Raw genomic sequence first — 27,187 nt, forward strand, 5'->3', positions numbered from 1 at the left:
TGGTTAATATTGTGGAACAATGGTGTTGTTGAGCCATGCAATTGTTTTCAGAGATAAAACCACTGACTGGCTCAATAATTTTTTCTGCTGATTCAGTATGTCATGAAATGACCGAGAAGGTTTATGAGCACCTGGATTTGCCCATACTGGACACCGGACATATAATCTAAAAAGCTAGTGTACTGCCATATCAAACGAATAGCTATTTTTTATTTTTAAAATAAACATGTAACCCATTACTGATGAAAATCCCTTATAAGCTTATAAAAGTAGATGCAGTCTAAAAAGTTTACTTCTTGTAAAAGAGCAAAGCAGCATTATGGGTATTTTACTATGTGACCTTAATTATGTGGTCACTTGTTTTTATAAACTGCTTATGCAATCCAGATCTGGTAAATTAGTGCATTCAATGTTACATAAATGATTAAATCTAAAAATTAATAATGGATCAAATAAAATATCCCTACCTGAAACAGGATCATTGCAGAACAGTCATTCTCCTCTTTGCTCACATTCTTCTGATGCATAATATTTCAAATACATCAAATAAAATAAAAAAAGAAATTACAAACTCGTGCATTTCTAAAATACAGAATGTTTTATTTGTAGAATACAGCATCAATTTAGCAAAAATAGTTCTATTATAGACAAAATCTACTTCGTCTTAAAAGTACAGTTTATAGTAACAGCATCTTCAAGACATGGGTACCAGCCAGAAAGTGTGCAGATAGCAAAAAAAATAAAAAATTAACATGAAAAAAAAAAAAAAAACTGACATATGTACTCATAATCAACAGGATGTTGTACAGAGAACTAGAGCTTCAAACATGCATTGCAACAATTGAATAATACGCAATATGTTATTTTTGCATAAATAAACTACAAAAGGAAGTAAACATTTAAGCAGTGGGGAAAAATGACAGAAACATATTACGAACAAACACTCAAATGTGGAAATTTTCAATTGTGCTGGTTCTATGATGTAAACAGCTTTAAAAGGGTAGCCGGAAAAACACCTGTGGTTATTTTTTACTGTTCTGAAACACTAAACACTGCACAGTGAGCTTTAAGAACTCCCAAGACATTCAGGCACATGTACGGCCAATAAAACATCATCTCTACGAACTACAAGCGATGCTTCGCAAACAGAAAATGAGTAGTTTAGACTGGAAAAAGAGATTTGTAGTTTCTGTTTCCTTGCGTCCTTTTTTAGATGTGAATAATTTATTTTCTTAACTCCAGACACTGGTTTCCTGGCTACAGATTCAAAATTGTCTTACGAAATGGAGTGTTTACACTTGACACTCAGCATTAAATGTAATCTACGCAAATGTTATCAGTTGTTATCAAACATTATCAGAGGACAAAGGTAATCTACTGCCACGTGTATTAAATTAATGAGTTAAATAAAAAGAAGAAGAAAAATCTCACATTATTTTGTTCAAAGATGGGCTTGAAACAAGATAGTAGAGCTAAATTCGATCTTATTTTGCGTACCCATGGAGTGTTTGAACTGATATTACAGAAACATTTAATTAAACCATGTTTTCTTTTTAAGAAAAACTGCTGGTATATTAGTATTTAACATTTCCTATGTAAGAAGTGGTCGATTTAATGAAGAATGTCTGATATCAGCATTTGATCCCTCTTTATCCCAAAGTAAGTCTTTGTCGCACTAATAATACAGATTCAGTCCACACTCAAAATACACAAGTACAGACAAACATAAACAAACAAAAGGCATTAGATCCCAATTATCTCATGTACCTCTGCAGTAGCGTTCTAATGTTGCTAGAAGTGTATTTATATACCATGTTGCAGTTCTTCACATTAACTTAACTAGGTAGGGATGTATTTGGTGAATCCAAACCAGTAATTTTCCCATGGGCTAAATGAACCTGCCACCTTGCTTTCCAACACTCTTGAAAGTGAGAATGATCCAGGCAGACAACCACAGACACACCGAATCGAACAAAGGGTGGGAGCGAGTCAGCGAGTCTAATCCGACTTGTCTTTTTTCTTTGGTGTAACTTTACCAGCCACTGCAGACCCCACTGCCCCGACACCTCCCGTCACCACGGAGACACCGCCTTTGACCAATCCCACTCCAGCTGCAGGAACGCTCGTCACAGCCGTCTTGGTCAGCTCAAAGCTCTTGCTGCCTACCCAGGCCACTCCCCCAAGGGTGGCACCCACCGCTCCTCTGGTGAGGTTGAACAGCCCGCCTGTCACTCTCCACACCACGCCTGCTTCAGTCTTAGGGTGGTCTTTCTCCAAGTCTGAAAAATATTAGGGTAAACCGAAGTGTAAACGAGCTTTCAGATACAGAATTACAATAAATATTATTCAATAAAAATATTGATAATCTGCATGGTAAAACATAAATAATAAAAATGTGTATTGTAAAATAAATAATACAAAAAAAAATTTTAGAATACAAGAAAATAAAAATAAGATGTTATCATGTTATGTTATTATATGTGTTTGTGTAAGTATTATTTATCCTTTTTTATTGAACAAAATGTAAGTACAAACCTTTAATGCATGGTTTTATTATTATTTATATAAAAATCTGACATTACATGAAAGCCATTCTTGCATGCATTAAGAATATTAAGTTAGACCAGACATAGACCAATTTTGTCTTTTTATGACCGATGAAGAGTATTTCGATGTTTAAGTGTCTAAAAGTAGATATGCAAAAAAAATAAATAAAGTTTTTGTTTGTTTTAGTTTTTTGACACAATGAGTAAATAATTAGACAACAACAATCAAAATAATATCCACAGTACTTATGCATAGTTATTTATTATTTATAAAATGTAATATTCATAACAACAACAACAACAACAACAACAAATAAAACAACATGGCTTTCCCCCCAAGGTTTTGTCCAATAAGCAACTACCCAGAAACAACCAAGCAAAACTTATTTGGCAATGTAAAAAAACGAATGTATACAAATCCATCCTTCCGATGGCTCATTAAACACCTTTTACAAATAAATCCAGAGCAAACATAATTATCATCTCAATGCATCAGTGCAATTTTTCAGTTAAGAGCGTTAACTAAAGCCATGATTTTCAAATAATGTGCTCCAGGAAACTCACTGAAAAATAATAGCCTTTATATACGTTTTTTTTTTTCCTCACTGTGTTGGTTATGTGAGACTTAAATCTTCAGGGCAGCATTTAAAAATCAGTTCACATCTAGGCCTGACACTGAGTAATACACTGAGCAGATGTGTTCTGAAACACACACACACAACACACACACACACACACACACACTGTCTAAATGGCATCATCTTTCCCCTCTGTTGTTCCTTTCGCAGACTACAAGAAAAAAAACACTCCTTTCCTTCTGGCAGACAACTAGCATTTACGCACCCCTCTGCGGATTGTGAACAGAAATTATATCTTTTACATTCGATCAATACTGTCTAGTACGGCATGGCTGGGTTGCACGATGAGCTCCCCGGGTGAATCGATGTGCCGGCGAGAAGCCGTGTGAATGACAAGCAGCACGTCTTCAGATGAGTCCCACGGGACGGCGGACGGCAAACTTCGCGGCACAGTCAAGGTCACCCCACACGTAGTCCGTGCGTGCGTGGATAAACAACAACTGACACATGCTGAGATCAACAGAACAAGCCTTGATGTGAAACACTTGTGAGATGCGACCAGACAGGAGATGAACAGATTTAACTAATGCCTGCTTTCCTTTTTTTTAACAGCCTCTCGCAAATGTGGAAATGTATTAATATGTATGAAACATGCCTACAAAGCTCTTGCTTCTACCAACACCATTTCTATACTGTGAGTTTCTCACTTTCAGAGTAGATTACGAACTGTGTGATGTTTTTTAATGATGTATGATAACTGGTATGCAGAAGCAATTTTAATCTGGATTTCTGTTTTTTGGCAAAACAAGGCAGCTGTTGAGAAGGTCAAGATAATAGTGGTAAAATGCCGTCATAGACGATGTTGGCCAGTAGAAATAACTAGCTCCTCCTGATTCCAGACATGTGATTAAGACCTAACTCTTGCCATCTGGGCCTGGGGAGATACAATTACGCTTTTCACGCTACCAAACCTCAAACCATTTTTATATTAAGCCCAAATAAGCAAAATCAGTGACGCATGTTGCAAAAAAGGAATGGGGTTATTTCCAATTAAAGAAGGGTAGACCAATTATAGTGGCTTATGTTTTCTCCTAGGATAATAAGTAGGCCTGTATAGAATCTTTCCACATGGTGTGCCTCATAAAACTCAAGGAAAACTGATCATTCGTTCTTGTGTAAATTCTCATACAAAACTGTTTGTGAAGCCAATCTAATGTAAATCTATTTTTCGCAAATCCATTGTCATATAAACAGTGAAATTCATATCACAAGCAGTTTTTGTTTAAATTGTTCATAAAAACCATTCTAACTTAAAATGCGACATTCATATAATAAAAAAATAATTTGTGCACGAACTGTTTGTAGAATACATTCTAAACATAAGCAATTTTCTCTTATGTTCATAAGTGCATTCTAATGTAAACTCATATTCATATGATGAAAATGTAAGAATGGATGTTTGTAAAAGTGATTTTCATTTAAATTGTTTTTAAATTCATGCTAATGTGAACTCATTCATATGACAAGTAATTTGCATATAACTGGTTTTTAATTATTCAAATGTAAACTAATTCAAGTGACAAGCAAAACCAAAAACGGTTGTAAATCCATTCTTATTTAAATATGGGTGCAGTGATTGCAATTTTCTTGGTCGATTCCAAGCTCAGATTTTTTTTTAAGTGACCTGCCGATTCTGATCTTTGCCAATTTTCTTTCAAACAAATATAACTGACAGCTTATACAAACAAAAATACTTGTTTTCAATGCCAAAAACATTTTCTCTCACTCTAAAAAAAACTCTCAAAATAAAGTGCTCGGTGACAAGACATAATTATGATAATACATTAAAATAATATGCTAAGACACAACAGACCCATTCTCATACAAATGCCCACTCTTACAGGAAAAACAAGGTGGATAAGAGTGACACGTCTTGGGTCTTCCATAGTGTTTGGTGAGACTGACCGGCCTGTCGAAGGGTGCATCTCTATAAACATAAACTGTCACATTGATATGACAAGCTACTTTAGTGTAATTTTTTGTAACTTTAAGTGTGACGAGCAATTTTTCTGCAAATTCAAAAATAGATTTTACATAAATTGTTGTATACATATGACAGTCAATTGTGGTGTAAATTGCTTGTAAATCAGTGGTTATGCACAATACTGCATAACTTGTGTAACAATCTGCAACAATTTACATAAGAACAGTATGCATTTCATGAATGAGGCAACAACTGATTGTAAGATGCACACAGGCATCAGGGACAAGTTTGCAAATGACAGCCATTTTAATTCAGTAAAATTCAGTACAAGAAGTACAATAACACTGCAGATAACCGGTGAAGACACTCTGCTACAGTACCATGCCATGAATGAAGTCCCATTAAACTAACAAGATGTAAATATTGTCTTGACTACATGCCCATGGATACTAAAATAACAAATGTGAAACAAATGAGTCTATAATTTGTATATACTGCATGCAAATAACGGTCATTAATAGCATCGTGTGACAATGCAATGTATGCAAAAATTCTGGATTGTCAGTCCAACACATAACCCACAAAATAAAATAGAATATGGCAGCCAAATAATAAGTCATCAGCAACATACAGAAGACATCCGTCCTGGATAGTTAAACATTATATACGTCATATGAATCTCATAGACATTATAGACAACAACAAATCTGTGCACATCATGCATGATTTCTGATGAGAACAGAAAGGAAAGACCTCGGCCTAATCTGGTTTAACCCAATTACTGACCAAAATAATGGGATAATACATGTAGGATCTGACTGCAGGGGAGGAGAGAGACCACAGCGATGTGTTGGATGAATCATTTTTTACTGTTTAATCACATCGCTGCTGTGGATAACAACATTAAATAATATAGATCCGGGTTCATCAGCTTAAGTTATTAGTTAGACAGAATCGTTGTAATTCTGTGACTCTTAATGGACACAAATCTCATGCTAACGCATATATTAGAGTCGTGACTATGTTTTCAAAACAATATGCATTTTAATGTTTCTTCAGGACAATGCCCTATAGACTTTTAATGTAAATGCATTACTGCAAACATGATTTATGCATGTTTTACACATTGAAGACTTAAATTATTGTCTGTGGTAATTGATAGCATCCCGTAACCGGTCACATGTACGGATCGTGAAATATTATATTTATTTTTCTTCAGAATGAAATCATATATCCACTACAATTTGCACAGTAAACAGCATTGAGATTACACTCAAATACATTAATCCTCCACTATTTGAACAATGTAAAAATGATTCAACGCACACAACCACAAAACGCTAAACAGCTTGCTTGCTTTGGAAGAATTACCAATTTATTCTTTTTGACCAGAGCCTTTGGGATCAATCCAATTATATAGCACATAGAAAATGTCAATTTGTCTTCAGATGGAGGAAAGAGAACAGTGACATTTGAAGGCTTAGATGGAAAGGTTAAGATATTCTGAGACAAGTTGAGCTCTTTCGAGAGCCGGCACGAGTTCTGTGGAGGGTGAGCATCAGTAGCTAAAAAAACGTCTCAACAAGCCCGGTACAAAGGTTACCATGTTGGTCTTGACAGCTAAATAAACGAATACTGGGTAGAATATTTCACATGTCACTAATGCTTTTAAACGAGCCATGGAGTTCCACGGTCTCTGATGAACCAGAAATCAAATTGAGTAGGTTGTAGAACTGAAGAAAAAAAAATAATTTGACTCATTTTTCCCAGATTCCTTTCCCAAGTCACTCTAAACATTAATTTGAGTAAGAAGCCTGCAGCAAACTTAGATGAATAAAGTTTTCTGTTCCAAAAAGCCCCACCTGAAGTGAAATAAGAGGTCTCCTTGGTGCGCAGAGCGAGCGGAGGAAATTATCTGCGCACACTTGAACATTCTCATAAGATCTGCTGGTGTCTGAAACCTGGCCTTAACTCGAATATGTTCCTGTCGAGGGCACCTTTAGATAACACCAACAATGCTGCATTCACAAACCGATAGGCAGAGAATGGAGATAATGTTTGAGAGAGAAGAGACAGATGAACTGCGTTTTCCTCCAGGAACCCACTCAGACAGGAACATTTTGTAAAAGAAAGAAGAACAAATAGGTCTGAAGTAAGAATGCTGGGGTCATTGGGGGCATAAAAAGTCAACCAATCGTGGAGGAAACACCAAGACCGCATCTCCTGGAACAGATCTCATCTAATGGCGGGGTGTACAAAAAAGCCAACAAAGAGGTGCATTTTTGCATTATTACTGTAATTTGAGTGTTGCATACTCCGTCACAATGCTTGAATGTGGATTTAAAATTATGTAAAAAATATACACATTGTAATGGAATAAACGCATAAATGTCAGTGAATCACAAGTGTACTAATATCAAAAATAAAATAAAATAAAGTATTGAAAGGAAAACTGAGTAGTTTGTATAATTAATATTTTATTATATTTCACACCAACAACATGAAATCCGATTTTTTTTAATCCCTGCTTATTAATATTTTATCCACAAAACGAAAGGCATTTGGTCCAACCATCATTCATAAACATGTAGAATTAAAATTAAACAATGAGAATTTCACCTTCTAAAAAAAAAAAAAAAAAAAAAAAAAAAAAAGACAAGTATAATTTCAGGTTGGAAACATTCTGGAGTCTCCTATAACTTATATTTATGAATTAATAATTAATTTTATTTATTTAAAAAAATAAATAACTTGAAAATACATTTAAAAATGCTTTTAATATAATTAAGTCACTCAGCAAAATATTTTTTTTTCTCTCCTCAAAACAGCAAACAAAAATTATAATCCATGGAAATCATTACAGTGTTCTCTATGTCAGAATGATTACAAAACTTAATTGTGTTTTAGGGGTACTAATGAAGACTTGAGCCTTTAATTTGCAAACAAGTTACTAAAGAGAGAGAGAGAGAGAGATTAAGGGTGTGTGAATCTGAGTCTGTGCAACCCTCAAAGGTGTTCGGCAGCAGCGTTTATACTAATATTGAAACTGTAAGTTTAACTGCTTCAAGAACGTCGCTGTTGTTACGTCCATGCTGAGGCTTTTCAGTTGCAAATCTACTTTACTGATAAAGTCGCAGGGCAGGGTTGACAAGTTTCGGTGCGTGTTTGATTCGCTCGTGTGCTGGACTGTGCTGTATGTGTGCACGTTTTTATGAAAAAGAAAGAGAGAAAAGAAAGTGTGCGATTCGTAGATAAAACAGAATTTTGTGCGAGAAACATGAAAATAGCTTGTTTTTTGGTTTGCAATATTTTTATTTCAGTAGAACGTAGAAGTAGAAGTATTAGCAAGCAATACAGATAAAAACAAACAAATAAATAAAGTACGGTTTGTTGTAGCAGGGATTATGCACCATGACGCACATCCCATTTGGGGAGATGTATGACTAAAGTATTGAGCTTATTGTATGTACCAAACTGCCATCACTATAAAAACCAGTGATATAGTCCTGTGATTTAGACCTCCCTGACCTAAGCTGAATTGGATAGCCAAGAATCCATTCCCAACCAATCAAAGCTGTTCCTGAACGAGAGTAGGGCTGCCAGCCTCCGGCGTAAATCTGTCGCCTCTGTAAATTTATGAGTCTATATCAATACCCACATCATCTCTCTGTAGTGCTGAGAAATAATGGTGAAAATATTGTTCTCCTCACTTGGCACCGAGATTTACAGCGAGCGAGGGAGTGAATGAGAGCGAAAGAAATAAGAAAAAGAGTAGTGAGAGAATGTAGGGGGTAATCGGACCTTCCCCAGTGATAAAAACCCCCAGCGGGATTCTGTTCTCCGCAGCTCCAGTCCTCTCACCGACAAGAACCGTGTCAACTCCTTTTCTCTGAGGTCTCTATTTTTAATCCCTGTGCCCGTGTTGCCTAGGGCAAAACACAATGGAGGGTCAAGTTAAAATGAGGTTTCGCGAGAACGGCCTGGAAGGGAATGTACTGAATTACCATTGGACCTTGCTGGACATGGTGTTAGTACAAGAGAAGATGGGGGGAAAAAAGGGGGGTAAACATGGAAAAATTCAAAAATGGAGTGTAAAAACATTGACGCACCAGTATGTTGACACAAATACGCATTAAAAATTACCTGGAGGAGTGTTCGCAAAACTCAACGGTAGCCGGCTTTGAAGAGCCCACCGCTGCTATGTTTAGAAGCTCCAATTCGATGACGAGCTTGGGCAATTATGGGACTGACAAAAAGTGGGCTGAAATGGAGTCTGAATGTGGCCTTTTTCCCTGCTGGCTTGATACAGCTGCATTAAATAAATAACTAAGTACCATGAACCACTTATTGGAAAGGTCAATGTTTCCACCGGGTGCGCAAGCTTGCGCGCATCTGACCTATCAGGACAGACACGTATGACACTTGAACCTTTGCGCTTACTCATCCCAGTCCTCCCAATGTAGGTTTTGCTCAAAAACTTCCCCCGCTGTGCCAGGATCTGATAATGTGTGCAAATGAGTCACTCATGTCGTTTGCCTTGAGATTTATATCGATGACGGAGACTATTGTGTGATTTCAAATGTCAGCGTATTGTAGTTGCTTCACAAGCCTGTGATGGAAGCCAATGGACGCCGCCTTGAAAATCCTAATAAAACCTTTAAAAGATGCATAAACGTCCCTTTTCAGAAGAAAAAAAAGCTGTTTTTATGAAAACATGCCTTGGAGAGTTCCTATGAAGTTCACTTGCTTACCAATGGCCTTTTTCATGATTTATTAGCTTGGCTCATACTATCACCATTAGCCCTGACATTTATAACCTATTAGCATCTCCAAATTCATTATTATATTAACCTATAGCTCATAATATGTTCTTTAACCTATAGCTCACAATATCTTCAATAGCTTATTAACCTTGCTCATGATATCTTCATTAGCCTATTAGACTTAATTGCTTCAGTAGAAATACATTAATACGACAAGTGAAAATGTATTAGCTAATTCACACACCAAAAAGGAAAAGTGGAATGCAAGGACTAGCAAACCGACTTCAAGGATGAGCTGCTACGGTTTCTGCTAATTTACAAATTCAGAGAGGCTGAAGCAAGCAAATGTTATTCTTTGCCAAACAGACTGTGCAATTCATTTAGCTCTCAGTTATCCTCCAATCAAAACATTTAAATGTGCTGCTATCAGTCACAAGACGTCTGAGAACAAATCCTTAATGTCAAACAAGAGTACTGGACTACTAAAGAAAACTTGGAATATAGCCGTACAGACTATTTTTGGGGCATTTCTCTGGTGTTTTTTTGTTTGAAGTGTGGCAGTGTACTTTTCCATTCAATGTCATTGTAAAGAGCAGCTCAGACATTCTGCCAAATATCTCCTTTCATGTTCCATTGAAAGAAAATAAAAATAATTGAGCTTGGAACAACATTTTTAGGTGAACTGTCTCTTTAATATCGATCAATTCTCTTAAACAGCTTTCAAACAAATCTTTTTACAGTACAACAACCAAGTAGTTTCAGTTCACAGTCCTCCGCAGCAGCAGATCGAAATGAAACACAATCTTACTCCTTCAAAAAAGATAACCATTCGATCTTGCTTATATAACAAAAACTGGTGGAAAAGCTCTACTTTTAGCCACCCCGTGCCTGAAATTGTGATTCTATGACCCTCAAACCAAGGCCTGCATTTTTATCTCAGTGTTATGACACTGATCTCAGATCAGACATCCCTCTTTTATAAGAAATTATAGTCAGAGGATAGCAAAAACAGTACCTATCTAGATTCAGCAGTGTGACACTAATAATTCAAACAGTCTCTATCTTCCCCAGATGGATTTTGCTGCTATAAAGTGTGTGATTGACAGGCGGATGAGACACGCTTGCACTTCAGTAGCTACAGATGGAGGGAAAAAATCGTGCCTGTTCCTGCTGAGCTTATTGGAGGAGAACCTGGCTTGCGGTTCCTGCCCTGTCCTGCTTTTCATGTCAGACTCTGTGCTTTGGGGATTTAGAAAGACACATCAATGCACAGGAAAAGTCTCAGAGCATGCTGAAAGAAGCCACGTACATTGGACCTTACCATCCGTAGATGAAACAGCAAGTGTAACTGGAATTTGCGGTACAGACTCTGAAATATATATCAAAGAGCGAAGCTTTTAAAAGTGGAGATCTCTCATATCACACACATCAAACGGTTAAGGTTACATAATGTTTGGACCTGCAACACTGTGACCATTCAATGCAGAGCGCTTCATTTAAGACATCCCCACCCTGAGCATGTCTCTTGAATTATACATCAAGCAGATGGTGTGCAGAATCGTCAAGGTAAGACCTTAAATAATTCAGTGCAGGCAAACCCCCAGTTCACCTCCTACTGCATTTTTTTTTTTGTTTACCGTTTTTCCGATCAGGGATTTGCAATGATAGCAGTGTGCAACAACACACCAATGAGAGATTCTGCTGACCGGGGTGAGACATGCACAAAATAACTTTATTATGCTTTCATATTAGAGAGGACAGATGTTCCTTTTTCATCTGGCTTATGCTAGGAGTCTCAATATCAAAAGCAGCTTTGACTGAAGCACCAACATGATTGCATGGAAATGCAGGAATTGCTTTGACAATGATCCAAGTCATCCTTAGTCGAATGTACAGTTTAGTCTATACTGTATATAAATAATTATAAAATAATGCAATTTAAGTGGTAAATTATATAGTATATTTTACATTATATAGTAAATTTACATTATATTAAATTAAACATTATATTTAGGGGTGCACAATAAATATCGGCCGATAATTAATGCACATGTCGTCAATAAAGCCGGTTCTCTAATCAGCGGTAAATTCCATCAGGTGCGTGATTTCAATAGAGCAGCGTTTACTACACAGAGACGTTGTTAACTGACAAACTGCGCAAATCCACGTTTATTATCAGCGTTGATTTGCGCAGCTTGTCAGTTAAAAATGGCTCTGTGTAGTAACCGCTGCTCTATGTGAAATCATGCACTTGACGGAATTTACCGCTGATTAAAAAAAAAACGGCTTTACTGATGAGATGTGCATTAATTATCGGCCGATATTTATTTACATTTACTAAAACAATACTATACATATAAATGTATGTATAAAATAATATAAATGTAATGTTAACTGATGAATAAATTAACATTTTCCTGGCAAGAACAGAATTATTGGACCTGGTGGATGATTACATTGAGCAAAAAAAATAAATAAAGAAAATAATTCCTATTGAGGGGGACCAGGACCAGGTTATCATAGAGACCTGTGGGTGGGTTCTTAATCTTATGACTTGGAATACATATTAATGACCGGTTTTCATGTCAAGAAACGGGGTTTTAGTCGACCCATGGGCTTTGCGGTGTCCTGATTTAATTCTTTCATAGTAAGCAACACAGTGCTGAGGACAGGTGTCAGCGAGAGAGACAGAGACAGCGAGACAGAGAATGAGTAAAAACCAGAAAGACAAGAGTTAGTTAGTGAGGAAAAGAACAGAGAAAGCAAGAAAGAGAAACAGAGAGAGGGAAAGAGAGATAGAGGAAGAGGAAGCTGTAATGAAGTGTCATAATTTACCAGTCATACTACAGATGGCAAGTCGGCTCCTTGCTGCTTTTCATTGTTCTATGCCAAAGAGCTGGTGGAGAGCAACTGTCAGTCCTTTGAAAACAGCCGTAGAGAGAGATGCATTCACTCAACCTGTCATTTCACCCACCATTATGTTCCCGTTCTAAAAAAAATGATTTCTGCTCGTCATGGCAGAAGAAATAATTGGATGTGAAAAGCGTGGTCACATTCGGGTCAGAGACAGCCTTTGCCTTTCTTAAATTAAATCCAAACTGTTTGAATGTGATAAATTTCTGCCTGTCCCTTTTTCATTCCTTCTGTACTGCTGGATATTCATATTATTTTTCTGAATATTGCTCGTATTATCATTTTCAGAAATGGTCCGTTCCTTCCACCCACAATTTCCTGAGAGGACGCTTTCATGACATGAATCCTCACCCCATAAAGACATAAAGGACAACAAAATATTTTTTTAACTGATCTAATGAGACCTATTGATTTTCTATGTCCCCTTTAAAGTCAGCCATTGCGGAAAGAGACAGAAAAATCTCAGATTGCACTGTAAAAAAAGAAAAAGAAAAGGTTCACCCTGAAGCAGTCATAAGTCCTTCAAGGCTATAGAGCAAAAGGTTATGAGAAAAGTTCTAGGTTGGCCTGTGTTTTTACAGATAATGAAATGGCCTGTAAAGCTAGCTGATGTGCATCATTCCTGATGGCTTCTGAGTTTCGGTTTTGAGCGTAAGAGACGGCCCAGCATTACTGTGCATACTGTATAATGGCCTGAAAACTTCACACTTCATTTGGTTTGTTCAAGTGACAAAAGTCTCCCTGTGATCAAACAAGCATGGAGAGCCGTCGACTGCAGATGGTGCCCACGGCCACTGTCCTAAGTAAATTGACAATATCTATTTGTGTGTACCTAGGTGCCTAGTTGGTATGCATTTCTGGTTTGTTACACTGGACAGGTTCCATTAATCTCTGGCCATTAAAGCTCAGAGGCTCGAGGGGCAGGAGCTTAGAGAACAACTGTAGTTGTGCCCGAAAAATAGCAGAATAAAACCACAAAGGCAGCCACATATACTTAAAGGTAATGTGTTTTTTTTCTTCATTAGTAAATTATTTTGTTCTGTACAAGCTTAAAGGGTTAAGCTTAATAATGACATTTCTATCATCATTTGTTCAACCTCATTTCGTTGCAAACCTGTATGACTTTCTTTCTTCAGTACAAATGGAGTAAATGACAGAATTTTAATTTTTGGAAGAACTATCCCTTAAAAAAAAAAAAAAAAAATATATATATATATAATAATAATAATAATAATAATAATAATAATAATAATAATAATAATAATAATATATATATATATATATTTAAATTATATATTAGTATTATAAAACTGACTAAATTGAACAAAAATAAAAAAATAATAATAATAATAAAATAATAATAATAATAATAAAAAAATAATTTTTTATATTTTCTGATGTTTTAATTGTAATTTTAGTTAAAGTTTTGGTAATTTTGTTGTGTTTTTTGTTTCTTTACTGTTTTGTTTTAAATATTTCTTTATAGTTTTTATTCATTTTTTAATTCAGGCTTAGTTTTAATTATTTTAGTACATCAAGTTTAAATAAAAATGAGAAAATTTGCCTTGAGAGCTAGCTGAAAAAATAATAATAAAAAAATACTATAAAGTTTATTCTATAAAGAACTACTATAAAGTTCTTATTTTATGTCAAGAAACTTTTTTTAACGGTTTTAGTTTTAGTTAACTTTAATAACCCTTCCCTGTTCATAGGTTGATTTAACTGAAAAGTCTTAAGACTCTGATGTTATCAAAACTTTGCCCAACATGGTAACACTGGCTCAATCAATAGTGTGAGTTTGGGGGCGGAGCCATATGTTGGGCCAACCAGGAAGGAAACCTTTTTGAAAAGTCATTACTTTTGCAATTTGTTGACACTAGTTGTGCAGAAACGACCCACTCCATCTTGAAGTCTATGATAGATATAGCAGGTGTCGGATAGCAGAACAAAAATAACCGTCCAATAGAATCAGTTTTAACATTAACTAAACAAATTATAAAATTTACACCAAATTACCTGGAATTTAATTTACCTTCACAAGGAGGATGCAATTTCTTTTGCACCACAACATCTGATAATTCTTAAGTAATCCATCTACGCCAACCTATTTTTAATTAAACGCATTACTTACGATGAAAAACAAGTTGCAAGAGTGAACCTGAAACTACTGGCTTCTTTCCGCACTCGAACCGATCCATCATCCCGTTCGGGGCTCTTTGAACAGCGCATATGTTGATCTGTGTTTTCGGCTATGGGGACCTAATGAAAACGGCGAGGCAGAACCACAGGTGGACGATGCACCGGGAGCCTCGTGCGGCTGATAGTCCATCCATCATCCTTTTACACAACATCAGATTGAGCCCCTCATGCGCACTGGATCTGTCAGGATGATGGAACAGGCGCACAGCTCCAAGCAAACAGGACAGAAGTGCACAAACTCAATAAAACATAATTTTGTAGCTATTATTAACTTGATTCTTTTCTTTATGACACAAAGGCAAGATTTATTTAATTTCAGCTGCTCTCTCAGGCAAATACACACCTTGAATTGTAATTGCACAGGGCGGTTTGAAAGATTGCTGGGTTTGTGCTTGGGTGAGGTTAGATGAGAAGCTCAGCATCAGGCTACGTGTGGCTACAGCAGCAAAATACAGGTTGGCGGTCCTGTCTGGAGTGCTAAATACAGTTATGTACATAGACAGTTTGGTTATGAAAGAGTAACAACTGCATTCTGTGCCCAAAGTAAAGTAAATTTGAAAATCAAAACCGAATTGTGATAATTTATTGAGACTAGTAAAAATGTTATTCAACTCAAATACTTTCCTTTGTGCTTTTGTTTGCCAAAGACAACAGCAAAATGTACCTGAACAAATGCACTTCTAAGTGAATAAACATACTTTTCTACTGAATCTCTTTTTCGCCGATGAATCTACAGTTTTTTTTTCTGAATTAATTGTGATTAGATAAAAATATGTATCATATCTCATGAACTAATGGCAATAAAAGTTGTTTTATCGAGTTGTCTTCATGGGCTGCATGCACTAACCGTGAGCAGTGCAGTCTGATTCGAAAACAAATTAACCAATTATTTTTAGACAATTAAAACAGGGTTATTATAGTTTTTATAACAAAATGGCAAAAAATAAATAAAAATACAACTAAAGCCACAATTTTAATAATAATAATAATAATAATAAAAACATACTTTTTATTTCAGCTAATTACCAAGGAAACATTTCTCATTTTAATTTCTTTATAACTTGTATCAAATTACACTAATATAGGAGTATCATAGTATCATTTTTAAATTATATTTTAAATCTGAATATAATCCACTACTACTTTGTTAGTGTTTTAAACCATTTGACCACAAAATGTATGTGTGTCCCTGAAGCACAAAACGAGTATTAAGTCGCTGGGGTATATTTGTAGCAATAGCCAAAAATACATTGTACGGGTCAAGATTATAGATTATTGTTTTAGGCCAAAAATCATTACGATATTAAGTAAAGATCATGTTCCATTATGATATTTTGTAAATTTCCAACTGTAAGTATATCAAAACTTAAAGAGCCACAGAGATGGGAAATCAAAAATTACCTGTACTACAGTGTATGATGTAGCTGTCCATCTGTGTAAACAATGTGCAAATAATTAAACTAAAAAATAAACGATTTATAAAGTTATTGGCTTCTAAAGTAAGGAGTCGACCCCCCCCCCCCCCCCCACAGACGTTGGTGTGAGAGCATCATGTCGAGGAGACAGTGTGTTTTTAATTGTAAAGGCAAGTTTGTTTTATTTTCACTGCCAAAGAATGAAGATCAGAAGAACCAATGGCTAAAATTAATTTTTACCACAATACCAGAGCAGTACAACAAATCCCTTTTTACAACATTTCACTGATGACTGCTTTTCTAATCTCGGTGAGTATAAGGCGAGATTTTCAAAGTGTTTGGCCATAAAAGTGGGTTCATTACCAACTTTATTTAGAACAACGAACATCTCCGAATCACAACGCGAAGTATGATTATGAAGTTATGTGTCTGTTTTCTCCCGAGCGTCTTATCAGTATGTGTGCTGTCTGCAGCCTTTGTTTGTGCTGATCGTCATGTACAAACACGTCATTAAAATGAAGTGTAACTCTGTGAATACTCAACGAAGAGATATGAGAGAGATATCTATAGAAAGCTTGACATGTCTACTTTAAAACTAAACAAGTGCTACCAAAAACAGATATTCTGTGATAAAGTAATCCATATGAAAACTACGCGATGTCTGTTTTTCATGTCTCCCTTGTTATATCTAATGTGACCACGCCCCCGCGCTGAACGTGATATTCAGATTCAAACTGAAGCGCGCGGCATGAATACACCCACACAGAAGAAAAAGCAGCGAGACTGTTCAAGCTTTTTATTTTACTGTTTGCTTCGCGGTGAGAGGAATAAGACATAATTCACCCCAAACAGATGCTAACGCATAGTTTACCATGGAGGTGTGTGCGGAACAACCAATCAAACCTGACTATGTTAGTTGACCAATCAGAACACAGTATGCTACCGAAAGGTGGGGTTTAAGGAAACTGAATCTTTTGAACAGCTTCGCGCGAATTGTTTGGGGATCTCTGAGAATTGAGGTAATTTTAAAATGATATTTTGACAAAATGACAATGTTTTTTAACCTTGGATGGATTTAAACCTAATGTACAGGACTTATAAACAGTGATAGGAAGCTTAGAATTTTCATCTTACTGGCTCTTTAATTTTTGATTAGTAATATGCATTGCTAAGAACTTCATTTGGACAACTTTAAATGATATTTTCAGATTCCAGATTTTCAAATAGTTGTATCACGGCCAAATACTGCCCTATCCCAACAAAGCATTCATCAATGGAAAGCTTATTTATTCAGATGGTGTATAAATCTCAATTTCGAAAAATCGACTGGTTTTATGGTCCAGGGTCGCATATGATGAATATCAACAAGGTAATGAAAAATGTCAGAAAAAGGGGGTATCGTGCAGTCAAGGTGCGAGACAAAAGAAAACAAAAAGCACAGAAACTGAACTAAACCGAGTTTTTGGCATTCTGACTGTGAGGATGAAATACAAATTAAAGTGCTTTGAGACATTTCCTACAGTCACAGGTTGCTATAGTTACAGGTATTATGAGACAATTTAAGACTCACACCTGCTAATAAAAACAGCTGTCAATCCCAGCAAGGACTGTGTGAACGTATCCAATCATCTGCTCAAAAACAGGCCATGAAAATCAAAGCAGTACTGTAATTACTCTGTCAAAAATCTCAGTTAGCTGATATTTTACACATTTGGATCAACAGAATCAATGACATACATAAAAACACTTAGACAGGGTATGGATGTCTAAATGGACACCTCAACGAGTAGTGCTTCAGATAAACAGTGGAACCAGAAGCTCAAATTAGCCGACAGACTGAATCTATGGTGTTGTATTTCTCAGGTTTGCGTCAGTTCCAGCCTGTTCGCTCAGAAAATAAAGTGCAAGCACACGACAGATCTTGACCTTGATTGAATTTCGCCATCCTACTCTTGCACTAAAACACTACAGGACATAATTGTGAAACAACTATGTTCACCAGCCATAATTTGCTAAGAATTACCACCCTGGCTATCGTTCTGTCCTCACATTTGACATTTACAGATGAGGCAACTGTACAAGCTTGAGAAGAAAAATCAGGTGCAAATGTTGCATCAACAGAAGAAACGGTCTGTAAACTATACACGGTCTACAGCAGCGTGAACGCCTCTGGGAGGACCGCTCCATTTTGGCTGCATTTTTCCACTTGAATATTAGCATATGTACTAGCCTGTCTGGTCCCACTCCAAATCCTCTGTGACTATGTCTGACCTCAGTCGACCATACACCCTAAAGGGACTCATTCTGTCTACAACACTTCAGGAAATAAAACTTACTGGCTTGATAAAACATATACATGGCTTCTATAGTGGTTCCCAGCATCAAAGATGGACAGCATCTCAATGATATAATAAACTATTTCAGAATCTGCACTGAGGTAGCAGCCAAAAGGCCGGAGAGCAGGCGTCTGCTGTTATGCAATCACCTGCGATGCACTGGTGGGCAGCAGACACAGAGCATCTCAAAGCAATTTATATCAGCCATTTAAACTAAAGAGGTTGTTTCTGGCAAAGCAGCGGCATCAGAGCCTTCACCTCGAATAGACTTTTCATAAAGAGCTTTGTTTCTTTGTGCCATCCCTGCATGTACAGATCAAATAGCACAGAGAACAAAGAGAGGACATTGATCATGGTTTGAGCACAAAAGCCCACTTTAACTTAAACTTGTAGAGTTTAGGTATTAATAGAGCCTACGTGCCCGTTATTAACTACAGATGCAGTCCCGTGTGTCCCACAGAACACCTGCAGGTCTTTCTGCGAAGTGGAAAGATGAATGGATTTAGGAATTGTACTTATCTTCGTTCATTGTAGCACTCCAAATATTAAGAGCGATTTTTAACTACAGAAATCTTTATTCATCTTATGTTGGCCAGTGTGGCCCTCTGCAGATCACTGTACTTTACTACAACATTAAAAAGTAATAGATGGTGTATTCATTTTTTGACCAGATTTCCATGAGGATTTCTGTGCATTTTAAAATCAGTGTTAATTAGGTGGACAAAATCAGTGATTAGAATCACTTATGAATATTTTTTTTTTTTTTTTTTTTTTTTTTTACCAGGGACACCTAAAATTGACAGTAAAGACATTTATAGTGACACAAAACACTTTTATTTCATATAAATACTGTTTTTTTACTTTCTATTTGTCAAAAAATCCTGAAAAAATAAAGAGGATAAAGATATTAAGCAGTATTGATATTTAATATTAAAAAATGTTCATAAAATATATATTTTTAAAGTTTCTTGAGAATGATTACTGAATGATCGTGTAACACTGAAGACTTTAGCAATGGACTCTGAAAATGATTGATTTTCCATCATAGGAATAAATGACATTTTAAATAAACTAAAATAGAAAAGAGTTATTTTATACTGTAATAATTGAATTTTTCTCAATATTACTGTTTTCATTGGATTTTTGATTTTTTTTAAAAATGCAGCCTTGGTCATAAAACATATATTTGTTGAAAATACATTTTTCTTTAGAAAAAAAAACTATACATTTCTAGACATTTCTAGCCTTTTGTTACACAACAGAAACCTTTAAAATAAACCAAGGGGGCAGAAAAGTGACAAATTATGAAAGACTTCAGTGCTTTATATATATGCTATATATATATTCCTTTGTACTTTCATATGAAGTGACCTAAATACATAAACAAACCAGGTTTTGTGGCCACATCAGCATTAAATGTTAAATAAATACATAAAAACCTTTTTGGATAAAAAAAAAAAAAAACATCCATGTACACATTACACCAAAATAAATGCATTCAATAACATATCCCAATTAATATTCCAGAACACAATAAGCATGAATAAAGCTGAACATACCCTCAGGTGGTTCTTCACGCAGGTAAGGTGGGAGTTCTTCATTGTTAGGGTCAACAGGTGCGTCCTCGATCACCTCAGTCTCTGCACTTGGGCCCTTCAGTTAACATGATTACACAGTTCACACTGTCAGTACATAAAAACACACGCTACAATACAAACAATAACAGTCATTCCTGTTATGCTGTACATTTTCATGTACCCCAAGTCAAGTCTTATCATATCTGATAAAATATTAAACTCACTATTTTAAAAGACCATCATATTATATTTGTTATTCTTTATATCATATAGTTATTTTACCATTTTAGTTATTCTTAGTAGCCATATTGGTTTTACAAGATAAGTTACACGCAGTCATACCTACATGTGAACTTTGATAGTTGCTAAACAAGGACCAATGACATCATTAACCTTGCAAGAAGTGACATCAATTTGGTGGGAAATCAGCGCAACCACGAATAAGTAATACAAATACATTCAATGATTTCAGTGATGTTTTGTAATATTACTTTTGTTCCACTCTAAAACTTCCCATCATGTATCAGATATAAAAATTAATTTCAAATTGATACCCTCACTTAATTTAATTGCCAATCCATCACTAAACAATTGCTTTTGAATTTATCATCTTGTCAGGGATTCTTGTCATTGTGTAAATCAAGTAATAATTAGATTTTTTTTTTCTAAGTTCAAATGTTTGGGCACATTTATGAAATGCAAATGTATATGATACATCTTGAAATCACAAACAAAACATACTTATTTCTGCAAAGTTATAGAAAGCAAAAGATACTGCATAGCAGGAATGACCCAATTACAACATTAATCATCATAATCATCATCTCTTCCCTTGTACAGCCTGTGATGCAGCTAAAATCATAAACTTTATGGCTGCAAAAATAAATAAAAGTACAATTGCATAGCTCATACAGTGTATTTTGCACTATTTATTTATCATGCTGATGAAATATTACGTTATATCTATGGGCATCGACTTATCGTCAGCTGCCAATCTATCTATTTATCAGAGCGAGATAACACAACATCTATCTATCCGATTGAGCCGCGTTTAATGCCACAGTATCAAAAAGGCCCGTATGTAAATATAACTATTCAACCGTTTGTGCGTGCAGAATCATGTAAGAACAGGTTTGCCTTTATACAGTCTCGCAAAACAAACCAAATACTCCACTCACCTTCATTACTGAGGCTATTAATACAGACGTACTTTAAAAAGTGCGTCTCTGCACTTCAATACTGACGGACGCGCTAAAACGTAGAATGGAAATAGCGCTTAATACGAAATAAATACAGCGTTTGCTGCGTTTTTTCATGCGTATTTAAGCGGATGTGACGTTGGCATGTTTACGGAATTTGGGGATGACGTTGAGGTGTTGGTCGATAGGGGGCAGCAGCGCGTTAATTGTACTCACTGAAGCTGATTGTTAAGAACTGCAGTAACTACGGTATTTTGACACAATGCATCACAGTAAATGTTTCATAATGGACTGAAAGTACGTTCTTATTTTTGCCTATTTATCTATTTATGCCTGACTTCTTTCTTCTTTCTTTACAAAAAACAGAATTGTGACATACATTTGGGTGCCATATTTGGCCCTTTTTTGTTTCTCAGAATCAAACTTAAGGCAATGATTGCAAAACAGAGCAAACAAATACGATGTTTACATAAATGGTCTTAATTTTTATGTATTTATTTTAGAAGATTTATGGTTTAAGGCTTTATTTTGTGTAGTTTTGTAAGGTTTCAACACCACATATATTTAGGGGAGCATTTATGTTCAGATCTAAATTACTTTGTAAAAGATTAGTGGCACAATACACTTTATTGTTATAATTGTATTATATTATTGTATATTATTGTTGTTTATATATATATATATATATATATATATATATATATATATATATATATATATATATATATATATATACAGTACAGACCAAAGGTTTGGACACACCTTCTCATTCAAAGAGTTTTCTTTATTTTCATGACTATGAAAATTGTAGAGTCACACTGAAGGCCTCCACAGTCACCGGACCTGAACCCAATCCAGATGGTTTAGGGGTGAGCTGGACCACAGACAGAAGGCAAGAGGGCCAACAAGTGCTAAGCATCTCTCAGGGAACTCCTTCAAGACTGTTGGAAGAACATTTCAGGTGACTATCTCTTGAAGCTCATCAAGAGAATGCCAAGAGTGTGCAAAGCAGTAATCAAAGCAAAAGGTGGCTACTTTGAAGAACCTAGAATATGACATTTTCAGTTGTATATAATTCCATATATAATTCCACATGTGTTAATTCATAGTTTTGATGCCTTTAGTGTGAATCTACAATTTTCATAGTCATAAAAATATGGAAAACTCTTTGAATGAGACGGTGTGTCCAAACTTTTGGTCTGTACTGACCAAATATATATATATATATTGTATATATATATATACAATAAAATGCATGTTGCATACTAGCTACAGACCTTACAGTCCTGTGTTTTCTGAGCATGTGGGATTGTGGTGATTCAGAGCGGAGGATTACAGTGACATTAATGACAGGTTTCTCACCTCTTATCTCTCCACTGTCAGTCCTGACAAACTATCTCTTACTTGCTGCTTAATAATGTATCACCTCATTAAAAAGAAGACTAGAGGTGAAATGGGGTGGATTTAGGTTTTATTGGCCGGAAGTAAAATTGATGTGATCTAGGCCAAAGTTCACTTGACAAGGCATTAAGCTTTGCTGTTAAAACGGTGTTCAGAAATGTTGTGGAAAGAGGGCATTGATGGACTTGACCTGTTTAGCAATTATTAAATTATAATGCTACTCTTACCATATGGCATATTTTTCCAGTCATTAAAAATATATATATGTTTTTCTTGAAGTATTTGTTGACCTATTTAGCAAATGATCAATTGTAATGCTACTCTCATCATATGGCATATATTTGTTCCAAATAATAATAATAATTGTTTTTAATCTTAACAATATTATATTTGAAGTATTTGTGGACCTGTTTAGCAAATATTAAACTGTAACTACTCTTAATATATGGCATATGGAATATATTTATTTATTTATTTACAACAATGCATATTCTTTATAGGTCAAGTATCAAGCATCCTAATCCTAATAATTTATTAATTATTCATGACATCAACAGTCAATGTAAAATATGTAAATTCTGTCTTGCTCTGTCCTTGTGATTATGCAGATTATTGATTTATTTATTTTAATTAGTTATTTACAAGTATGCTTATTCTATGCAGAAATGTCCTGTAAGGGCAGCTACTTGGGATAGAGGAAAGGTAAGACTGGTGAGAATGGTTTGGTCCTTTAAATCCACAGTTTCACAGACAGGGCTTAGACTAAGCCAGTATTAGGCTGTAGTTCAATTAGGACATTTAAGTAATTTTTAAAAGCACGCCTTAGAAAAAAAACACACACATTCTTTCAGTTGAAACAGCTCAGAATTACATTTTAGTCTGGGACTAGGCTTAAGCCTTGTCTGCGAAACCGGCAGACAAAACATTTTCGGCCGACTAAACGGAAGAAAGTTTCAGGGCTGTGTCTGGGTATAGATGAGCAAATCTCACAAAGGATGTTTAAACATGTTTGGGCCATGTCATATCTCACTCCAAAACCAAATTATGTAAATCAATAATAATAATAATATGTGGAATACTGTAATTTGTATAAAAAGTATTATTCAATTGATAATATAATGATTTGGAGTAAATGTTTTGTTTGTCTGGGTCATATTTCACTTTTGTCCAATAAAATACATATGCAAATTGAATATTTTTTTTTTTACATCATGATAGTATTTGTTATACGTTAATTGATGCATATTTATAATGTAATATAATATAATGATTTATATTGTTATTATAGGATTTATTTATAAATTAAAAAGAAACCTGACACATCTTTCTCTAACAGGCAGAGTAAGTTCATATTAGATATATTATAAATTAGATCAGGAACTTTCACTGTGAAGATTCTTCACGTCAGATCAAAGAGCAAAAGAGATTTATGCCTTCTAAAAATACCAGTGTGTTCATAGTAAGACAGCATGTTTCTAGTTGTAAGTAGATTATGTCAGTTTACCTGCGAGGAGAATGCAGCACCGCACGTTCACCTCAGTTATCGTGGACATTTTCATATGATCAGCATAGTGAGTTGTGGACAAAGACTGTCTTTCAGTATGGGTCAGATTCAAAGCGATGAAGATAAAGAAGTGGAACTATCAGACATCCAGCCTCTTTATACCAAATTCATGAGAGAGTGCCCAAGTGGAGCCCTGCATCTTCACGAATTCCGCAAGATCTTCGGGATTCAGAGCACATCAGAAGACGAGGCTTTGTACATAGAAACCCTCTTCAAATCTTTTGACACAAACAGGGTAAGCGCACGAGTTGAAAAGGTCAACTATTTATTTTTTTTACAGAATTTCATTTAAATTTTTTAAATGAAAATGTTTAATTTCCTTAAAAACTGAGTGCTGATTGCGAAGCAGCAATTTCTATGCACAATCTGTGATTTGCTAATCGGCTGGAAATCATTCATGTTTCTTTGCAGGATGATGTTATAGACTTCATGGAATTTGTAGCAGCCGTCCACCTGGTTCTGAGAGGCAAACTGGAGGACAGACTGAAATGGTCTTTTAAAGTTTACGACAAAGATGACAACGGAAAATTGGACAGGCAAGAGGTCAAACGTGTTATAAAGGTAAGAGTGGTCTTGAGTCTCGCCGTTCTCATCTTTTTTTCCCCCCTCTTCTAATGGGTTTCTTGCTTTTTGCTTGTAGATTATTTGCCAACTTCAGAGAAACCACATCAACATGACACCCGGTGACATTTGCGACAGGATATTTGAACATTTGGATGAAAACAAAGATGGTAGGAGCCTGTTTTTCCTTGCTCAAATCAATAGTTAAAGACTAAAACGTGTAATATCTTGCCGTAAACAGCTAAAGGTACATTATATAGCCAAAGACACAGACCATATGTGTAGGCTTAGACTGTTGCTAAATTAAGCCTGTCAGTGGTCAGGGAGGGAGAGGCGTGGGGGCTGAAGAAAGAACTCATTAAACACTCTTCCTCTTCCTCTTCACCAACAGGTCAAATTTCCCTGTCAGAGTTCATGGAAGGGGCGAAAAAAGATGCCTCGATTATGGACCTCTTAAAACTGGACACTAATGCACGTGGCTGGTTCAGGAAAAACTGGGCGAAAAAACATGAGTTTTCATGAGTTCAAGGCCCATGGACCTCTTACAGTCTTTCAAATGTTGGCGGCTGCAAATGGGAGAGACCTGGTATGGAGGTCAGAAAATATTTGCCTTCTGTCACAAGTGACGTGTGTGCCTCACCATTGAGCTCATTGATGTTCAACCAACTCACATTTCCTTCTTCGTCTGGTGCTAAAACTGATATAAGAGCGTGAATCATGTTTTTATAGAGGGAACTATAATCATGTTCTGCAGTAAATTTTACTATATAACCCATTTGTATCCTTTGTAATTAAGAAGCATTTTTTTTATTTTTATTTCACAATTATGTTATTATTCAGGCATAGGCAGTCCTGGTAATATTATATTACATTAATTAATATTATTATCAAAATAATTTTTTCTATATTATACATTATTTATTTGTCTTTACAGTGCATCTGTTATCTTACTGTTTAACCCAATTTTATGTAAAAACAATCACTTATATTTCACTTGTATTATAACTGTGCTGATTTTTATACCATAAAATATATTATTTACGTTCATACAGTACATATGTAATTTTACTATTCAACCCAATTAATTTTCATGTAAGAATCTATATTTTTTACTTTTTTTATCACAATTATGCTATAATAAGATTATAACAATACAATATATAAATTATTATTATATTATTAAAATAATTTTTTTTGTAATATTATGACAATGTCTCTTTTTTGTTTGTTTATTTATTTAACTGATAACATATAACTTGTAATGCCTATAGAAGATTCTTTCATTTTTGTGTTTTTTATATTTCTAACTTAAAGGTGCTATGTGTACGTTTTTCAATGTAAAATGCTTTCCCATTGTGCAGTGTATAATCAATATGCAAATGAGCATTGTCCGATTCTGTGATATTTTGAACAATGAGTGCTACAGCATTGGCTTAAACTATCCTTTAAGATCTTGCATGCCCACTGGAATAAATTAATTGACTTCAGAAAAGAACATTGACTATGCCCTTTTAATAAGTGGTTCTTCCCTCAAGGAAAACACTTTCCCTAAATTTTTTTCTGGAGGGGGCACCACACACCAAGGTCCAGTGGCCATGGAGCTTGTCATATCACAGTCACCAGCACTTGCTGTTTGGACACTGCTCTACTACTCCTCCAGAGCCTGCTCAAGTCCACGAGTCACCTGTCCTTTCACGGCCAAGGAGGCCATTCCTTAACTCTCTTCTTGCCCTGTTACGGCCAAAGATGCCGTCCTTGAACGGTCTCTCTGCTCGCTATTTCAGTCCCACCTGCGCCATCTTGGTGGTCCCCTGCACCATCAGCCCAGCTGAAGTGGTTTTAAGCCTTATCTTCTCCACCGTAGAGAACGTCTGACCTGTCTGCTCTGCTGTCAAGGTCATCTGCTCTGCCGTGGGGATCTTTGGTCCCGTCTGCTCTGCTGTGGTGCTCTTCAGCTCCGCCTGGGCTTCCTGCTCTGTCGGCTCTGACCTGGAGGTTTTCTGCTCTGCCTCAGTCTCCAGATCCTCTGCCTCCAGCACATGGGCCTGGTCCTCAATCCCTCCCTCGTTCCGCCTCTGCTCCACCGCCTTCCTGGACTTAAGTCTATTCTTGTTGAGGAGCGTCTGGAAGCTAAAAATACTGGATTGTTAT

The 27,187-nt window shown here is 35.8% G+C and overlaps 2 protein-coding genes and 1 long non-coding RNA gene across 3 annotated transcripts; 1 reads left to right on the forward strand and 2 right to left on the reverse strand.

Moving 5' to 3' along the window:
- Window positions 1-1,570: 1,570 nt before the first annotated feature.
- On the reverse strand, window positions 1,571-21,666 carry LOC113066809 (transmembrane protein 263-B-like). Its single transcript, XM_026238852.1, has 3 exons — window positions 21,490-21,666; window positions 20,294-20,387; window positions 1,571-2,279 (listed from the first exon to the last, which is right to left on the reverse strand). Exons 1-3 carry the CDS (start codon window positions 21,493-21,495, stop codon window positions 1,999-2,001), a joined length of 381 nt encoding a protein of 126 aa, XP_026094637.1. The 5' UTR covers window positions 21,496-21,666; the 3' UTR covers window positions 1,571-1,998.
- Window positions 10,224-13,815, reverse strand: LOC113066810 (uncharacterized). Its single transcript, XR_003279223.1, has 3 exons — window positions 12,707-13,815; window positions 11,193-11,240; window positions 10,224-11,110 (listed from the first exon to the last, which is right to left on the reverse strand). It is a non-coding gene; the product is annotated as an uncharacterized LOC113066810 (long non-coding RNA).
- A 2,729-nt stretch (window positions 21,667-24,395) lies between the features above and the next one.
- Window positions 24,396-26,754, forward strand: LOC113066389 (guanylyl cyclase-activating protein 2-like). The gene is made up of 4 exons (XM_026238295.1): window positions 24,396-24,710; window positions 24,887-25,036; window positions 25,116-25,206; window positions 26,603-26,754. Exons 1-4 carry the CDS (start codon window positions 24,471-24,473, stop codon window positions 26,752-26,754), a joined length of 633 nt encoding a protein of 210 aa, XP_026094080.1. The 5' UTR covers window positions 24,396-24,470.
- Window positions 26,755-27,187: the final 433 nt, after the last annotated feature.

Source organism: Carassius auratus, chromosome 50, assembly GCF_003368295.1.
Source record: "Carassius auratus strain Wakin chromosome 50, ASM336829v1, whole genome shotgun sequence".
In the NCBI taxonomy this organism is placed as follows: domain Eukaryota; kingdom Metazoa; phylum Chordata; class Actinopteri; order Cypriniformes; family Cyprinidae; genus Carassius; species Carassius auratus.